This window comes from Acanthochromis polyacanthus, chromosome 11 (genome assembly GCF_021347895.1).
Source record: "Acanthochromis polyacanthus isolate Apoly-LR-REF ecotype Palm Island chromosome 11, KAUST_Apoly_ChrSc, whole genome shotgun sequence".
NCBI lineage: Eukaryota > Metazoa > Chordata > Actinopteri > Pomacentridae > Acanthochromis > Acanthochromis polyacanthus.
This window is the reverse complement of record NC_067123.1, coordinates 11528886-11548446: the sequence shown is the minus strand read 5'-3', so window position 1 is coordinate 11548446 and position 19561 is coordinate 11528886. Positions and strand designations below refer to the sequence as shown.

Here is a 19561-nt window from a genome sequence, read left to right as displayed (position 1 = left end):
AGACTTCATCTCCCACTGTGTTGTAACTTTTCAGTCTTAAAACTGTATTGAGTCATCCATTTCTTCCAATGTATTCAGCATTGAGTCTTGGATAAGCAGGAACCTAGATGTTCCCAGGTCAGATGAGATACACAATCCTTCCATAGATTTGTGGTTCTACCTTGGGGCCTCCTCAATTGCTTGGAAAATTCCAAAGGAAGGCTTTAGATGCCCAAACCACACTTTTGATGCTATGAAGCAGTAACTCTATTCAGAGTTCCTCACCCAAAAGCTGTGACTGGGGGTCCTATACTCCCTTTAATTCTTAAAAACACCATTATGGATGGATATTACTAAGATTTTGATGGTACTATTACTCTTACCACTACTTCTTATTGATCGTGTACTTTAACAGTACTTTACTCATGGCTTTTAGGTTGTTTTTTTTTTTTTTGTCCAAAAAACAGAGTGGTTCTTCTACAGCTGCCAGCACCAACATTCAGTAAGAGAAATGGTGAAAATAAAGGAAGACAGAGTTTGTCTGCAGCTCCCAAATCACCAAATCCCTGCTTCTCTGAATGGCTGAATTTCTGAGAAACAGTTCAGACGATGTTTTGACCATTTCAGACTGAATTTATGAATGCAACTGGAAGTCAACAATCATCTGGCTAATGGTGACTTCCGATCAATAATGCATGTTCATGTGGTTTAGTGTGTTAAAGCTCTGTGTGAGGGCTTCAGGCTGACAGCCCATGTAACATACCTGTCTGGGGCAACGAAAGGTAAACTACAAGCTCAGCAGTGCAATTTTTCAACTGTACATGATGACCTGGTGCTGGATGTTTCCACAAATTGATTGTGTTTCGGCTGTTATATTGAAAAAGATAGGAGTGGAATCTCACTTTTGAAGATTTTCTTCTCTTTAAAAACGGTGAAAATCTACCTTAAATGAATTAGGAGCCGGAGAGAAAATGTGCATGGAGTTTGCATGTTCTCCCTGTGCATGCGTGGGTTTTCTCCGGGCATTCCAGCTTCCTCCCACAGTCCAAATAAATATGCTAAGTTTAATTGATTACTCTAAATTGCCCGTAGGTGTGAATGTGAGAGTGAATGTTTGTCTGTATATGTAGCCCTGCGACAGACTGGCGACCTGTCCAGGGGTCAGCTGGGATAGGCTCCAGCCCCCACGCTACCCTAGTGAGGATAAAGCGGTGTACGATGGATGGATGGACTGTAGGGCATTTGTTGGATGAAAACTTTCTGAGTTCAAGACCTGGTGCTGCCCAGATGCCACTTTAGTCATTTGAACAAGTCCCTTAAAGGCTTCTTCTTCTTTATTGAGTGAACTAAATAAAATTGCAGCTTATTCTAGTTTTGTTATGAGCTTGATGCTGTTTGTGAGACCCAATAATTCACAGGAAATAGAAACATGTGGAGGTTCCCTGCACAGACTCTCGTTCCACTGCTGCGTTTATCAGCTGCCACACTAAAACAAGCCATAAACGTGAAGCTTTAACTGGAGAAAATCCATTACGACAGGGGAATACTCTGCCTCTCACATGTTCACGTCAGCTAAAGCGTCCGTCTGAATCAGTGTTCAGAGGCTGACATGAGCTGATGTCCTCAAAAAAAACTTGTCGCAGCAGCTTGACCAAAGCACCATTTTAGAAACCACTTCACCGTGATTAAATCTGCAGGATAAAAAGCCTTTAAAAAGTACTTCATGTTCTTTAAAAACGACAAGTTGATTTTTATTTTGCTTCATTAATCATGAAATGAGAGCAGGCATCTCCATTTTACCGAACGCTACGTGTCTACTCAGATCCAAACTCTTCAAAAAACAAAGAATCGCTGCTCGTCTTCAGGTTGTTTTTCCCGCCGCCGGAGGTTTCAAAGCTCAGGAAGCTTCTGCTAAATGGGGTCATCGGCTGTCAATCAAACTTGCAGCGCAATGGAGGCGTGAAAAAGGAGAGCGCGACTCTGGATTGACACCTGAAATTGTGTCTTTTGTGAAGGTGTTTCGTTTGCTCTGACACTTTCAATTAGGAGCTGAGAAATGCCGTCAGGATAGATGTCACTTTACCTGCTCATGAACCCGACATTAGTGACGGAGGTTCTCAAATTCGGCAGCACGGAGTGGAAGGAGCAGGTTAGAAAATGTACAAATGCACAAGTCAGGAAGGCTATATTTTAACCGCAGTGACATTATGTTGGTATTTTCACTAAAGTCACTAATAGCAACTACTTCGTAAAGGCAGTTTAGCAATTCAGGGGTGAAATTAATTAACTGCTTTGAAGTCATGCATCAACTAAGCAGAAAATACCTAAATTTAAATGTCAGCTTGTTTTCTTTTGGTTAATTTCAAGTCTGATGACCAACTGTGTTATTATATTTTACTACTGTAGATTAAATAATATCATAGATTGGAAGGATCTAGATTCCTAAATCTTGTCACAATAACACAAACCAAAACATACAGAATCCTTTTAATTTGCAAAAAAAGACAGACTGTTTGCAAATATTGGATGGAAAACACTTTCCCAATTGCAAAAACTCACACTGACCGTGTTATTTGATGCTCTTTGTCGCAAAACAGGATTCAAGTGCAATTAACATAACTGTAGCTCCATTTGATGACAGTAGTTGAAACACGTTACGCAGATGGGTTAACGTAAATCAAAGCTTTTTCTCAACGTACCGCATAAAAGAGGCATGCTCTTAAAGTACATCGGAAGCAATTTGAAACCTTTTTCATTGTCAAACTGGTCAAAGAATGACGGAAAACAAACAAGCTCTTCACTCATTTACCACTGTAGCTGGGCGGATGTATTGACAGGAACATCTCATTTTCATCAGGACTTCTCAGCTGTAATCAATTTAACCCAACTCAGAGTCAGGTATAGATTACTGACCCCTCTGTTCGCATTTCCAGTGTGAACATCACAGAGCTCGGTAGAAAATCTACCAGAAAAATGAAGAGTATTTTTCAGCTTGGGGGTTGCTACATATAGCTTCTACTCATTTATACCCAAGATTCCATCGTCTCATAACCCGCCTGGAGCCAGAGAAGCAGCAGAAAATAAAGTAAAGACTAATTAAGACGACTTTCCATGCAACCAATTCTTAAAACCTCTACAGATATCCCTGCAGTTATTTCCCTCTGCTGCAGCCTAGAAAGTATCAATATGCGTAAAAAACCACTTGGGTGGTTTTTTAAACGACCCTTTTCTGGGACAAAAACACTCCAAGGACCTGGGCTGCAGCACTAAACACACATGAGGTTTCTTTTAAATACTAAGAGAAGCATGAAGCAGCGGGTTTTGAGTGTCAAACACTTCATTTCCTGCATTCTGGTGAAACTGTATGCACCAATTTGTTCCTTTTTCTGCATCAATTTAAGGCGGAAATGTTTATCTATGTTGAGGAAACCATTAAATTCAGGCAGCAGGTGACAAATCAAAAAAATAATGGAATATATATGGATGTAATTCCATAAAAGGTTCAGTGGTTCTCTGAGTTTCAAATTCATATTCATGGTTTATGGAATATGTGCAGGAAAATAAAGAAGCACCCCTCTCAGGAGACATTGTAATGACTATTAGTGATGTTAAAGCAGTTTTTTTTAAAAACAGCAGAATGACAAGATATCTCAGTATAACAAATCTAGCTTATCATCCCCAAATGTGCTCTTCTGCAATAAGGGTCTGTTACCTTGTAGTTTCGGCAGGTTGGGTTGAAAGCGTTGGTGCCACAAGCAAATAGAGTTTCGTCATTTCGGGGCACAAGGACTTTAACGTAGTTGTAGCATTCGTCCTGCAACACAAACACACAACTAAGATGTACAAATATCATCTTCACAAAAATGAAAAGGTCTGAAACAGTTCTCCAAAACGCTGCTTGTCATATAAAAAAAAAACACCACAAAACATGGCTGAGACTATACTGAAGTGTTAAATAAGACAGAAGAAAGGGGGTTAAATGTTGGAGGTAATAGCAGAAGTAAAAGATCTAGAAACAAAAGAAGAAAATGTGAAACATGGAGGTTGAACTTACGCTGTTCTTCCCTCGGACCGTACACTTGCCAACGTCTTTGGATTTCCATGTCAGCTTCTGAAACAAAGAGCAAACGCAGAGGGTTACTTTCTCGTTGCGGTTGGTTGATTAGACACACAGGTAAGGAGGATGGTGAGTCACATCTGATTGCAGAAACACTTCAGTCAATCAGGGAGCAGTTTACTGAGGCTTCAGCTCAGATACGTGGAGGAAAATTCCAACAAAAATCTGCTATTTGGATGGAAAAAACAAATACTAGAGATGATAAAACTCACGTCACATTGATGCCAGCAGACCTTTAAGTCCTTACAGATAGTATAACACTGGCTTTCAGCTGAAAAAAAAAAACATCCCTAAACCACATGACCAACTCTGTTATTGATGTGATTCTTGAGCTATCTTTTAAAACGTTTACAGGGTCAAAACTGTGTGAATTAGTCATGTTAATCTTCATAAGTACTAATGCTGTAAATCCTTAAAATCTACATTAGTTAGGTTAAGTTTCGTAATTCAGCTATATAATTACATTAGTTCGGCTAGTTTTTTTTATTTGTTTGTTTTTTTTTTTAGTAAGTTTTATAGAGTTTTAATCCCTAATATGTAAAGTGCTCAGTTAAATTCCTAAAAACACTACGGGGTCTTAACTCCAATATTTAAACTGCTGTTGTTGGAATGTGGTGTAAATAAAGCAGTGACTTGATTGGACTGTTTCACACCAATCTGTTTTACTATTGGATCTAAACATGCAAAATATGGGATTTTTACACCTATTTTTCAATTCTTATTTGCTGATTGTTGATATTTTTTTTTGTTGATTTTTAAGAAAAATCAAGTCTCTCCTTTTGTGGAATTAACATATTATGAACACATTCACAAGGCAACACAAGAAAACTACTTAATCTCACAAATATAACGAGTCAAATGTATTTACGTAGATGATTTTGAAGCCAAACTGTCAGCGTACATTATTTGTCAGTCAGCCAATCAGCCACTGGGTTACAGTGATGATGTCTTAGCGCAAGTCTGCAAAATAGTCTGCGTGGGTAGCATTAAGCACCACATGAGACTTTCTCACAGTGGCCATGTATGAGCTTAACACCCACAATCCTCTCTGCTTGCCAACCTAAAGCTGCTAGCAGTGCAAGTGACCATCTCCTCAGGTCAACATGAAACAGTAAAATGCTCCATCTGGTGGCACAACCAGTTACTACAGCTAATCTTCAACACATTTTTTGACATGCACGTCTTTTGTTTTCTGCCCTGCAGGTTAACATATTTTGAATCGGTTAAATCGTTAATGCCAATTAACCAATTTGTGGTTAATAATCCTTGCAGTAATGCAGTAATCATCATGAATGTCTAATTAAACCTCATAACTGGTAATATATTAAGAAGCTAGGTGAAAAACAGTCAAACATGGACGCTTCCCAACAACCAAAGTCATCATTTGAATAGACATAGTATTATATGACAGTGCCCAGTGTTTTGACCAACTCATGCAACCCCAGCATCTTTAAGGGACGAGCAAGAGGGACTCACTCATAGAATCCTCGTTAATGTACAGTTTTGTTTTTGTTTTTGTTTGTCTCGGCACTGCATAAAAGAGCCAAAGTAATTTTGACTTGATTTAGGGTTTCCTTACCGGAGTTTGATCTATTCGAAATTCTCGACACGGTTTAAAAGATTAGTCACAAAAAATGCAACCAAATAAATGAAAATCATCGGAGCAGACGGTACAAGTTGCCATCTGCTTCAGTATTACACATTCACCTTCTATACAATCCCAAATAATTGCACTCATTTGTCAAAACAAATCCAAAGGACACAAAACCAATGTGGAGATGGTAAAACAAAAGGCACAAATAAAGATTGGGCACTGAACGCTCTATTGGCACGGGCTAACATCCTTTTTTATGAACTGTCATAAAATAGCCACACTGCAGTTGAAGTGTAGTTTTGGCTTCCAAACCCAGTTGCATCTCTGAATGTTGCATGCAACTCATGCAACCATCTAGACTGGAAAAACTTTCCACCATCTATCCCACATGAAGTGAACATGAAAACACTGCAAGAAAACTACTGCAAGAAAAACATAACTTCTTAGAGACTAAAACTGCAGCTGTAATCATCTTGTATTTGCATTTAGAATCTTGTTTTTAGCATAAATGGATTATCAAACCACTTTCTTCCTGTGTCTAAGTAAGATGCTTCAACTTAATTCACATAAATGTCACTTGTCTTGTCCTGATAAGCAACACTGGCTTCATTTGGACTCCTTTTTATTGGATACGAGGTACATGTCTGTCTATAGGCTGCTTAGTGCATTAACTAGATTGCTTGAAATGAGCCTTTTTGATCTTATTTCAAGATCTGATGCGCCATAATGGCAGTCACATGGCCTGACTTATCGAGTAAAATCCACAGAGCACTGGCAGCTGAATTTGTTTTGCTTATTTCCCAACTGGACAGCATGTTTTTGCCGAAGAAAACTGAATCTGTGGCAACTTTGGTTTGGATGTTCTGGTAAAATATCAGCACACAGTACAAACTTTGAAGTAAAAATGTACACAGCATGTGGACAGAGATACTGAGCGGGATGCGATGTGGTCGCTGGCCGAGCTGCTGAGGTCGGATCGCTGATAGATAACGAGAGTAACAGCGCACATCAAAGGGCCTCTGCAGCCCGACATCCCACAATGCACCGGGAGGCCCATTACTGTCAGGAGCCACCCGGTAACCTCTTCTCTTTGATGAGGAGGAGGTGTGCGGATCAAAGGAAACGTGTCCTTCGTGCCGCCTCACGCATTACGAGCTGCTCTAGTTTTGTTCTGCCGCCCTGATATTTACTGTGTCTATTGTGCAGAAAGTAAAAAAGCTTGTGCTGCTGAGCTGTCAGACGTCAGGACGGGGAAGATTCTGATGTAAGGCTAAATCACAGAGCGAAACAGCGGCGAAGACATCAAGCTTATTCAACACATTCAATAAAGGACAACTATGCACAAAATGTAATTAGAAGAGTAGTGCTGTCTGCAGGAATCACAAAGGAGGAGCCGAGTGTGTGGTGTAGTTCCTCTTTGACCTGCTAAACCCTACTAGGTTTGAAAAGCCAAAAATAAATAATAAATACTTATTAAAAATTTGCCAGAATTGCACCATTTATCAGAGCCAATACCTGTAAAAACTGAAAAAGTCAGATGTCAGATTTTCGACTTTCTGATGGTCCTTCAGCTACTCATCTATGATGTGCAATTCAGTTGGAAAAAATAAGCAAATTTAAGCTCTAAGTTGTGATATTTTAGTGAATAATACCTTTTTAGTCAGACCTTTGGTAGATTTTTATTGATTTGATAGATTTTATTCATTTGTCTTCTTAGAAGTATTTTGATGTAGTGACTTCTTTATTTATTCACTTATTGAAATATTGTAATATATATATTTTAGTAATCTATGATGTGCAATTTATTTGGAAAACATAAGTAAATTTAAGCTCTTTCTTCTTTTAGACAGACTTTTAATTTACTTGATGATTTTACTTATTCATTACTCTTCTTAGAATTAATTTGGTTTATTGATTCTCCATTTATCAACTTATTTACATATTTTAGTCTACTCAATGTACAGTTTATTATTTGTTTTTTTCCAGTTTTTTAGTTTTCCTCACCTACCCATCTACAACGTGCAATTCAGTTGGAAAAAGTTAAGTAAATTTAATCTCTAAATTGGGATATTTTAGTGACTAATATCTTTTGATTTGATGGAGTTTATTTATGAAGTTTATTTATTTGTTTCTCTATTCACCAACTTATGTGTTTTAGTCTATTCAATGTGCAGCTAGTTATTTGATTTTATGATTGGCAAATTTTTAAATGACGAATCGAAGCTTAGATCTGGTTCAATTTCCAGACCGAACAGCATTTGACAGATGAGTGGTTCAAGGGAAAAAGAAAAGTTGGAAATCTGATTTATTCTTTCTGTTTTAACAGTTTCTGGCTCTGGCAATTGGACAGTATTAACTTTGGCATTTTTTTAAGAAGACAACATGCCTTTCAGCATCCTTTGGTGGGTTTTTAGGGGTAAGATGAGTAAATCTTGCAACTACAGAACAGAATCCAGCAGCTACTGAACACTGGATGTTCCCCGTTTGCATTCAACCATGTTCTAGGTCCTCTGCTGCTTTTAAAAGGCACAAACTGTCCTCAAACCTTCATAAAACTCATAACAACTTGTGTAAGTGACACTGACTTGGAACAGAGGCTGAGCTGAGCAGTGCCAAAACTCTTGAAAGAGGATTTTTTTAAAAATTTGTTATTTGCCAAACACCTTTAACCTCGTCAAAAAAGCTTCTTTTAACTCTGTTCCCAGATTTCAGTTATCGATTCCCGGAGCTCAATGTGTTTGTTGCTGATCTGAATTAAGGACGAAAAGAAGAGTTTCAAATAAACTGAGAAAATGTAAACTAAAAAGCTGTGATTTCCGTCACTTTTGACCTTTAGTCTTCTCACTGATTCCTGTTACAATAGTCTTTTTTCATGAACCTGATGCACGAAGAGCTCTGAGGTGAAAGGGAAGCCAACAGCAGCTCTGGGACTGAACATCACATTGACATCCTGAAAATCTTGGTGCAGACAGGAGCAACAGAACCAAAAATAAACTGTTTATCATATAAATTTACTCACCAGCTGCGGGACGAAGTCGTCTGAAGCCGTCGTCAGATTCACAGCGAACACGTGATCCCTGAGGAGTTCAAAGCACAGCGTCAGCGCTCGCTTCTCTTTAAAGGATTATGATGAATGTGGCGCTCCACAGCCGTGTCAAATCCAGCATTAAACATCCCGTCATGTCTGTGTGTGTTCTTTTTCTTCAAGGCCTCTTTTCTGCATATTTAAACTCTAATGCTGTTCTGGCGCTTGTTGTGTTTTATTCTTACTGTGAAAAGAAGCTGGTTTTGTGTTCTGCCTTCTATTTTTTTTGTTTGTTTTAATGCACTGGAACGATGACATTTTTGCCTCCAAGTAAGAAAATAAAATATTCACAATTGAAATTCATATATATTTTTGTAAGCACTACAAGATTTGAGCAAAAGACAAAATAAAAACAGATGTATCGACATTTGGGATGTACTGATTAATTCTTATGCATTCTATTAAAAAGCTGCTGCTGGCTGTTTTTCAGTGTCACAGACAATGTAATCTTTTTTTTTTGGTCTGTAGTCTGCAAGGTAACTAGTAAAGCTGAAAAGTCTTTCTGTTGCTTAGATTAAAGTTGTGTTTGCATGTGTTTTTGTATTTGTGTTTTTAGGACTCTCTTAAAAATGAGATTTCACATTTCAAGGAGGTCTTCTTTCAAGAAATTCAGATATAAACTATGTAGTGAAATATCATCACAGCATCTGTTTTTGTTCCTGAGTTGTGAAGTTGAAAAATGTCCATAAAAGTATGTTTTCAAGAACATAAGATGTCCATGAAGCTGACCTTTTGGATATTAAATGCCTTCATTTTATTGTTTCATTAGACATTAGCACAAAAGTTTGTCATAATGAGTGCATGAATTATTTTTTTTGTGAAGCTACTACCATGTATTTTTACATATAACATTATGAAAAAGTTAATAAGAACAACACATTTTTTTTTTTGAGTCCAAATTTTTTCAAAACGAGTCACTTGTGAGGGGGTACTTGACTTTACGATTTTTTTTCAAGATTTACTGAGCTTCATTGGCAATGGAAAGACCTTGACAGAATAGCCTTTGATGGCGCAAACATTTAATTTGTGATTAATCAGCTGTTTCTGGTTCTACAGACTCCAGACAGCATACAATATGCCCGACACCAGCTGATATGAAAAGAAATTTTATTTGCAAGTGCACAATAAATTCTTTTTTCTTTCGTGGACGGACAATGTTTTGTTCGCTTCCGTTTCTTTGAGGTCTTTGTTCCACCTACTTCTGCTCTGTTGATTCCAGTCATGTAGTGTACAGCGCCAACTTCTTACGACACTACGTAGCCGAGTTTATTCACTCCAAAGAAGTCAATGGCAACAAATCTAATTTGCTTTGTAAGCCAGCATTTGAAAAGTTTGCTTGACATTCATTCGACAGTTAACTGGAAACATAGCTACTGACTTCCTTGACTTTTGAGCAACAAAACTTAATCAGTTTGTTTATGAGTCCAACTGATCAAGTGTGCCAAATTTAAAGACATTCCCTCCAAGTATTGAAGCGCTATCATGGTCACAAGAACTGGATGGATTCACAACTGACCTGAAAGTTCTGCCAGCAAGAAGGCACAAAAAGTAGCCTTTCAACTTGCTAAAAGTTGCTCTACATGTTCAAGTTAAAGCTAAACTCTTATAACAGAGTTACAGTTGCAACTAACATTTACTCTCATCTTCTTGAACAATCATTTAAATTATTTTGTTCAAGAAATGTCAGAAAACAGTGAAAAACAAATCTTCAAATCTCCATCAGCTTAATATACAACAAAGAAAAGCATCATAACATTAGTTTTTCCTTCTGCCTTTTACCCTCACGCCAACCAGTCGAGGCAGATGTCTGCTCTCCCCAAACCTGGTTCTCATAAACGATTCGTACTGTTAAAGGTGAGTTTTTGTCTTTCCCATTATCAGGAAAAAGCTGCCCAAATAGGACACGAGATTTTTCGGCTTGTCTATATAAAACATAACATCCCGTCCCTATTAAATTGAAATATCTGGAATGACGATAAAAATATAACTGAACTAAACTTCTGAGTAGTCGAAATTACACAGACAGACAGACAGACAGACAGACAGACAGACAGACAGACAGACAGACAGACAGACAGACAGATAGACAGATAGACAGATAGACAGATAGACAGATAGATAGATAGATAGATAGATAGATAGATAGCTTAAACCTGTATTAATCCCACAGCAGAGAAATTTACAGTGTACAGCAGCAAATAGAACACTTGAATCAAAGAAAGAGAGCAGCACACAATGCACACAGTGTGTATATATATATATATATATATATATACATCAAAATATTTTCTTCAGAAGAAGAGAAGAAAGCAGTATTTACAGCAAAATATTTATAAAATTGCACAGCATCATTTGCATTTTTATTGCACAGTTTGTAAGTGGGTGAACTGAGACTACTAATAATTGATGGATTACAAAAACTTTTTAAAAATTTCAGTTCTGCATAATACAACCACTGACTCCAGAGTTAAACATCGGTGAAAGTTCCAACAGCTGAATGTCACATTCCTAAACGTCTTGTTATATTTGAATTTGTTGCATTTGTTGGATTTTTCTGTATAGTATAATATTCTAAGGACTTCTTTGTACTATGTGAAGTGCCTTGAGATGACATATTGTGAACTGGAGCTTTATAAATACAATTTAACTGAATATTAAAGAGGCCAAAATGACCAAAAAATATTACTAAAATACAAAACAGCTTCATAATATATTTCATTTGAGATCCCAAAATCATGTAGCTTAAAGCTATGTAATTAAATCTTCTCACGTTTGTCATTTTTTGCTTTAAAATGCCTAAAATCATCTGCGACTAACAAAATAGTTGCAAATGCAAACAACCAATTAATTCCTTGTCAGTGTGGTTGTTCCTCTATAATGGATTTTTTCCTGTGTAATTCTTACTTGCTGAACCTCCAACTTCAGTTTGGTGCTACAAATGCATGGGCAGTATTTTTCATTTGTGTGTGACTGCTGACCTGGCTGCGATGTACAACATGTGATTGATCCGTAACATCCTCTGAAAGTCCAAACCCAGACGCTGCGTGTCATTGTCCTGAAGCAAACCGTGGAAACCAGGATACTGATACGACTCTGCAAAAGTGAGACGACACAGTGTAAATGTGTGCGTTTACAGATGTTGTGAACACAAATGTGGTGTATTTGTCTTTGTCGAATCAGATAAAACATGCTTTTGTTATCACAGCTTGAAATGTGTCTTCATTTGAAACCAGTGGGTCACTCCAACTTGATTGAACAAATGAAAAAAAAAAAAAACAGACAAAAAACTGTCATGTTTTTCTGATTTTTTTGTGCATACGTACACTAACATTCAAAAGTTTGGAGTCTCTTAGAAATGTCATTATATTTGAAAGAAAAGCAGTTTTTTCAGAGAAGATAACATCAAAATAATCAGAAACACAGTCTAGACACTGTCACTGACACTGTCAATGAGGTAAATGACTATTCTAGCTGAAAATGACTGATTTTGGATGGAATATCTATATAGGGGTACAGAGGAACATTTCCAGCAACCATCACTCTTGTTTTTAATTCTATATTGCGTTAGTTTATCGTGTTGAAAGGTTAATTGATGACTAGAAAACCCTTGCGCAATTATGTTTGCACATGAATAAAAGTGTGAATTTTCATGAAAGTGTGAGTTTACATGAAATTGTTTGGGTGACCCCAAACTTTTGAACCGTAGTTTATGTTATTAAGTAAAACATGTAAAATTTTTGGCCACGTGTTTCAGTAACTTTTTGAATTAAAAATTCTTAAAGAAGGTCGATTTTTGCATAATGTTCTTCCACCAATATGTGGAGCAATGTTTGAATTGCCACAATTTGCGAAATAATGTAGTAATAGATAATTCTGCAGGCTTATTGATGTGTACATCAATGGCACAACCCTGCTTAGCCCTTTGATACATAGCATAGGTCAAAAGAGGCCTAAATCCAATGGAAAATGGATATCTCCTGACCTACACTGCGCATCAAAGGATTAATGGAATAATACAAACCAGTTATATGATGGTGTAGATTTGGTGGAACAATCTGTCGACTGATCTTCCACCAGCAACACAACTGTAAAATTTGGCCCCTAACTTGAAATTTTAGGAGCGCAACTAGAAAATCGACTTGCAAAGTAAATATTCACATTCCCTCTCATTTTCACTGTATCACTGATAAATACTTGCACAATAAATGCAGAAACTATGTTTTCAATTCACATTTGATTGTGCAGCACTTGACACAACATAAGAAAAGCACTCAGAGAGTGCAGTACTCCACCAAAGCTGCTCAGTTGACGTATCATTTCCAACAGATATAATCTTTAATAAAAAATACCTTGTTCTGAGCACAGGCATGTGTCATGCATGTGCACATTATGTATTTATACCAAATCATGTGTAAATTACTCTTATAAAGGTCTGTTGATCAGTTCATCAATTTTGGAAAGCCTTTGTTTTGCTAGTGTTAAAATAACTGTTTCCTCCAGGCTTTTATTTTGAAGGCGTATTTTAATGTTATGAGCTTTTATTTTGTGACCATTTCAGCGGCACAGGAACTGGTTTTCTAAGAAGAGCTTTCTTGACATGACGAAGATGCTGCCGAAAAGTCCGAAAATTCACATAAAGATGAAAGAAAACCGTTTCACGCTGTTGCTGTCCAGCAAAGGATGTGTCTAAACTTATAAGCAGCTGGAATGGGGACAAGAAAGGAAGATGAATTTGTGTACGTAACATAAATAAAGGCTGTGTGAAATGTCAGGAGCTTCACTGTCATTCGCCCCTTGCTCTCACACACATTGGCCCGCCTTCTTCTTCTGTGGTGTTCGTCTCCTTTCTTCTTCTTTTGGAGTTAATGTCGGTTAAACCAGCTCATTTGAGCATTACTGTCTACTGGGCTGAAGTGTGGAGCAGAAGTTTGTAAGCAACAAAAAATATTCAATAATAATTTGAAAAAAATCGGCAAATTTACTGGTTGTACATGCGCGAGTAAATGAAAAATTTACTCGCACTCGCTCAAATTTTGGTCACAAAATACGACCATTTAGTCGCAGTCTGGAGCCCTGACTGATCCCATCTTCCTAAAGCATTTCTAACCCAAAAACTACTGTTACCTGTGAAACCATTTTTACTCATGGTCACCTTAACCATTATCAGTTTAAATAGAAATCTGTCTGGCATTCATTGAAATGAGGCGGAATGACCTCGGAGTGAAGCTAGAAATAGAAGTTGAACTCTGGTGTACTCACGCTCCCAGCTGACCACACTGATCGGCTGCAGGTCTTTGGGGAAGGACGTGGTCGAGGCCGACTCGGACAAAGAGCAGCAAGCAAGCGTGATGAGCAGTAGCAGCAGCGACGACGATGGTGGCGGCGGCCGCCACGGCAACAGCCAGGTGGTCGAGGCCATTTTTGGTGGAAAGAGTGGGGGCAGGTGGCGATGATGTCAGCAAGTCATGATGGACGTCAACTGTAAGAGAAAGACAGGAGAGTTAGGCATGGTTCTAAAAATGCATCAACGCCGATATTTTTACCAGATGTGGGGTTTGTTTGTTTTTTTTTTGCTTCAGTTCAATAAAACAAATGATTTTCTTCAGAATTAATGTATATTCATTCAGTTGTTTTTGGCTTCAGGTAATAGTCAACTGTAGTCAGTAATACGGTTTCAGATAATGACACTGCAGCAAAATCAGATTTGCTTTAAAGCATTGCAAAAGCTGGGTTTGTATTTCAAGTATTTCAAACACCTAAGAGACACACATCTGTTTACTTCTCTCCTGTTCCCTGTGCTCACTTATACTGTATTTTAATGTATTCAAATTCAGAATAAAGCTGTTCTCATTTAAATATTTTTCTGTTTCTGTCTTCAGACGATGGAACCAGGATGACAAAGTGACGAAATGGAGCTTTTTAAAACAACATGCTAGCCAGACATCAGTTCTAAGCTGCTATTTTGCGTCGCTAACATCCTGATTTTATAGCATCGTCGAACAAAATCACCATATAGATGAGTCAAAGACGACAGTTGTGATGTGATTCAGCTGTATTTTTTTAAAAAAAAAACTGAAACTACCACAAAAGTTCCAGAACAAATACAGAATGAGGAGACAAGAAGCTGCTTTAGTGGCTCATGCTTGTAAAATATCCCCAATGTCCACTTTGTGTAACATACAGAGCATTTTTTTTCCACTTTAAGAAGTTTCAAAACTTGATTTTTTAAAAATGACATGGCTGATTTATAATAATAAAAGCTCTTCTTATTTATGTTCATCATGTTGAAGTTTTTAGTAGCACTTCAATATATATATAAACCTTTGTTTCCCTTTCATAATGTGCTGCACTAAACAACAACGTGCAGTGTGTCACAAACAATGACTAATTAAATAGTGATTTGGCTTTGTTGGTGGAAAATTAACCATTTAGACTGTTGACTAATCAGTGAAATAGTCAATAAATTAATCAACAGAAACGAAAGCATTAGAGATAAGCAGTCATTCTCTCTCTGTCCAGTTATATAAATTATGCAGGATTAGCATTTAGCAATCAATTACAGTATAAGGATTAGCTTCAATGTTGCTTGCTTAAATTCTCTCTCTCTCACACACACACGCACGCACAATTAATTATAGAGCTGTAAAATTACAATAATCTAAAGAAAGAGAAGAGGTGCTGCAGTAATGTGGAGTCTGAGAAGAAGAATGTGTTTGAACATTAAAGCATGTTAATGTATTCTAATAGACTCCAAAACACAAGCATGAACCAGTAAATGGGCAAAATACTGGTTCTTTTTTTGTTTCTGTTCAGCTCATTTGTTGTGGGCTTTGATTTTCTCTTTAGTAATTAACACTCACTGAACCTCAGGCAGGATCCTGTTATTCTGTTCCACAGAAGAACTGTGATGCTCCAAACAGCAATTAGCAGTTTTTTTCAGAACAAAAAATGATCATTTTTCTATTTTATTTTTCAGCTTTAATTTTACTTTATTCTTCATTGTTCATCAGAGACAGTTTTTTTTTTTATTATTTAATTTTTCTGGTTTTAATATTTATTTGATTTTTTTCCCCTTCCATTTACTTTTTTCTTTGCCAGTGACTCACAGACGTAGCTGATGAGAACCTCATTTGTCTTCTAATTCTGACAAAAAACATTCTAATCTGCGCACAAAAAAGTGCCTGAAGGAAGTCCTGCTAATGGAAAAGTTTCACATCAAACACATCAGGAGCAAAAGAGCAGTGTGAGGAGTGAGCGAACAAAAGGAAGGTTTTTCACAATATAACATTTTTGGATATTTTGATGAAATATTACAATTTCAAGATTAAAGTTAGATCTTTTCCCTGGCAGACCATCAGAATGTTCAATATTCAGCATTTCTTTCTGCTTCTTTGCATGATAAATGACGCATTTTTGGAAATTTTACAAGAAGATAAGTTTCAAACTTGCCAGTGAGATTTGGTGTTCAGACTGTTCAATATTGGACTGAATTCAATGTATAAAATGTGAGATGTTATTCTCTAAAGCACAAATTTGGATATTCAGCGATCCTTCAGTGTCAAATATGTTTAATTTAGTCTTAAAGAAAACTGAGAAACAGCAAATATTCACTGTTGAGAAGAGAATTTGTAGATGAAAATGCCTTTTTTATTAATCAACTTGGTGTAGTCGTCGAGATAAAACTAATATTTAAAGGTGCATATTTGCATTTTTGGTAATTTAATTTAAAAAAATTGAAACTTCCATATCTTCTAGATTCATAGACAAACAGAAATTGTTCACCTTCACCGGTAACCAGTCTAATCATGAACAAAATAAACTTTTTTCTGATATTCTAATTCTTGGATTCTCCGCTGATTCACTTTATCCTCGTCTCATTTCCTTCCGATACTTTTGGTCGTGACAGTTTCTCCGTGTTCCTCCTTCGTTTTCTCTCCATTATGTCACACAGTGACAAAGCAGAAAAGAAGTGAGCATGAAGGTGACGCCTCCCCTCTCATCTCCTCTTTCATCACCTCCTCGCTGTCGTCTCCTCTCCTCGGCTGCCTCGTCCTGTCATCTGATGTGACAAATGAGAAAGAGAGAGGTGGTCCCAGAGGTGACAAGCTCTACCTCTCCTCTTCTTCTTCTTCTTCTCTGGTTTGGAAGTACAAAAAGGAGGAGGTGTCACTCTCCAGCGTCTCCGTTTTGATCGTTGTCCTCATCATCATCGTGAAGGAAGGAGCTCTAAGTCGTGTTGGCTAACTCGTCTTCTTCATTACTGAGGTGTGAGTGGAGCTACATGAGCGCTAAGAGCTTCAAGCTAACACAGAAAACACAAAACCTCCGGTCTGTGGTCAGTAGAGATGAATCAATGCAAGTTTTTCCACACCAACTACAAGCCTGAATGTCTACTTAGTAAGTATTTTAATAATTAAAAAGTCATTCTATCATAAAAACACGATAAGGTTAAAGTGTGGTCGGTGAGAATGTGGTGTAACAAGTATTCGTTCTCTGAAGCCATATTTTAGACACATTTCTCCAAAATATGGATACAAATAATCTGAATTATTTAGGTTTTGCCTAACCTAGATATATTTATTTCGTTTTACCAAAATTTACACAAAAAATGCTGAAAAAAAGTTGGATTTTGTCCAGTTTGTGGAGTTCACTGTTCAGTAGAGATGAATTGATGCATTTTTTTTTTCACACAAAGTACAAGTCTGAACATCCAAGCCATCATTCTATCATAAAAACACAAGGTTAATGTGTGGTTGGTGAGAAAGCGGTATAACAAGTATTAGCCCTCTGAAGCTACATTTTTGACACATTTCTTCAGATCATAGATAGTAATATCTGAAATATTTAGGTTTTTGTCCAACATAGACATAATATTTACTCGATTTTAGCAAAATTTACACAAAAAATGCTTTAAAAAGGTGGATTTAAGGGGTCAGTGTGAAGGAAAAATTACTCTTTCGCCTTTCGGGGGGGGATTAAATAAGTTTTGTCTTCTTCCCACTCCCTTTCGAACATATATGATTTGTAAATTTGTGTGATGCCTTGTTTCAGCTGTGGTTTTATTTTGTATAAGCTGCATTAGCTGTCTGTTAATTTTATGTTCGAAATAAATACTTTTCATTTCATTTCATTTCTTAGGTTATAATGGCCTTCAGACAGGCAGACACTGTAGGAGGAAGATATGCCAGGACACTCTGGTCAAGATTAAATATTGTCTATTCTGATGTGACAAAGCAGACTAGTTGTCTCCATATTGGTCTGTAGTCAAATCTGACCTTCTCCAAACGACAAGACATACCTAAAGATCAGAGCATTGCTTGCATGTACTGCTGCTCTGGTGGTGTCACTTCTCTTGATATCAGTAAACCTTACTTGGAACCAAAGTCCTCTGAGTCTCCCGTGTGTCTCTTTGTGTCTGCCTCCTCATACTCTCTCGACCTCGCTGAACTTCCACAACAGTCAGAGATGAATCAAGTTTTTTTCACACCAAGTTCAAGTTTGAATGTCTACTTATTAGGTATTTTTATAATACAGCAGTCATTCTATCATAAAAACACAACAAGATTAGCCCTCATCAGTACGCGTGGCAAAACCTGTTTCATTCGTACATTTGGGGTCCGGCTAGTATTTCATTTGTTTCACATTTCTGTGCCTGTCCATATCCTCTCAATGTATATTTTCCTAAAACGTGTCGTCTATAAATACAGACATGAAAGAAACAAATAAATTACTGTTGATGATTACAAATGTGTATTGCTTGCAGTATTAGTGTAAGAACTCTTGAATTGAAATGAAACACAATGCAGCTGAAGCAGTCATCACAAGAGCAACATAACACAAACATACATAAGTAAAAGATACACAGTCTAGCTGGGGTGTGCATGGACCCCAAATGATATTTTAGTATATACTCCACAAACCTGGTTGGAATCAAATAAGCTTTGGTGTATGAGATGGCAATTATGTGGGTGACAACTACCTGAAGGGACTGAAAAATCCAACTTGAAAATAAAAAAAAAGACAATTTATATACCCCTGAGGTCTGCATGGACCCCAGGTGTACTGATGAGGGTTGGTGTGGTTAGTGAGAACGTGGTATTAATAAGTATTAGCCCTTTGAAGTCACATTTTAGACACACTTCCCCAGAATTGCATTAAAAAATGAGCCTGCAGTGAGGAAAAATGTGACAGGAACAGAAAAAAAAAAACTGCCGATTGTTCGGAATATTATTTGGCCTCCTCCATTTTTCAACTTGACTAACGTGAGGCTCCGTGTGACACAAAGGTTACGTATCGCCGGAATACTGTTACTACACAATAACTGGATTTAGTTAGAGGATGTTACAAGGTTCAGTACACGTAACTGGCTGGAATGACAGAACTCTGTGGCTTGATTATGCTCAGAATTCAGAAAATTAACCACATTTCCTCTGATTAGCTTCGACAAAGTGAGTGTGTGCGGGTGTCTGACTAACTCACGTTGCAAGGATGTAAATCTGCAAGACTCGAATCCTTAATGGGGACAAAAAGGAAGTGTCTCGGTGGTTTTGAAGTGCTCTTAGGGGGAAGGTAATAAATGCAAGTCAATGCAATGATGGAAATGCGACAACGCTTGTGTAGAAGGAAACACACACAGGTGCAGCGTTAATAAATGAGACCAACCTGGATGATTCCTGTCACGCATTCAGCCAGGAAATAACGAAAACATGGAAAAACTGACAAACCTCTGAGATGAGTCACGCCTTTTCAGTGTGTGTGTGTGTGTGTGTGTGTGTGTGTGTTTGTT

General features: G+C 37.4%; 1 protein-coding gene across 2 annotated transcripts in view; it reads right to left on the bottom strand.

Moving 5' to 3' along the window:
• LOC110961271 (semaphorin-6D-like) overlaps nt 1-19561 on the bottom strand; it is a 284544-nt gene that overhangs the window by 112846 nt on the left and 152137 nt on the right. For both annotated transcript variants that reach the window (XM_051956008.1, XM_051956007.1), the window contains exons 4-8: nt 14035-14254; nt 11754-11868; nt 8710-8767; nt 4034-4090; nt 3692-3793 (exon numbers count right to left, since the gene is read on the bottom strand). In XM_051956008.1, coding sequence (XP_051811968.1) covers nt 3692-3793; nt 4034-4090; nt 8710-8767; nt 11754-11868; nt 14035-14194 — 492 coding nt within the window. In that variant the 5' untranslated portion in view covers nt 14195-14254. The remainder of the gene's footprint in view (nt 1-3691; nt 3794-4033; nt 4091-8709; nt 8768-11753; nt 11869-14034; nt 14255-19561) is intronic.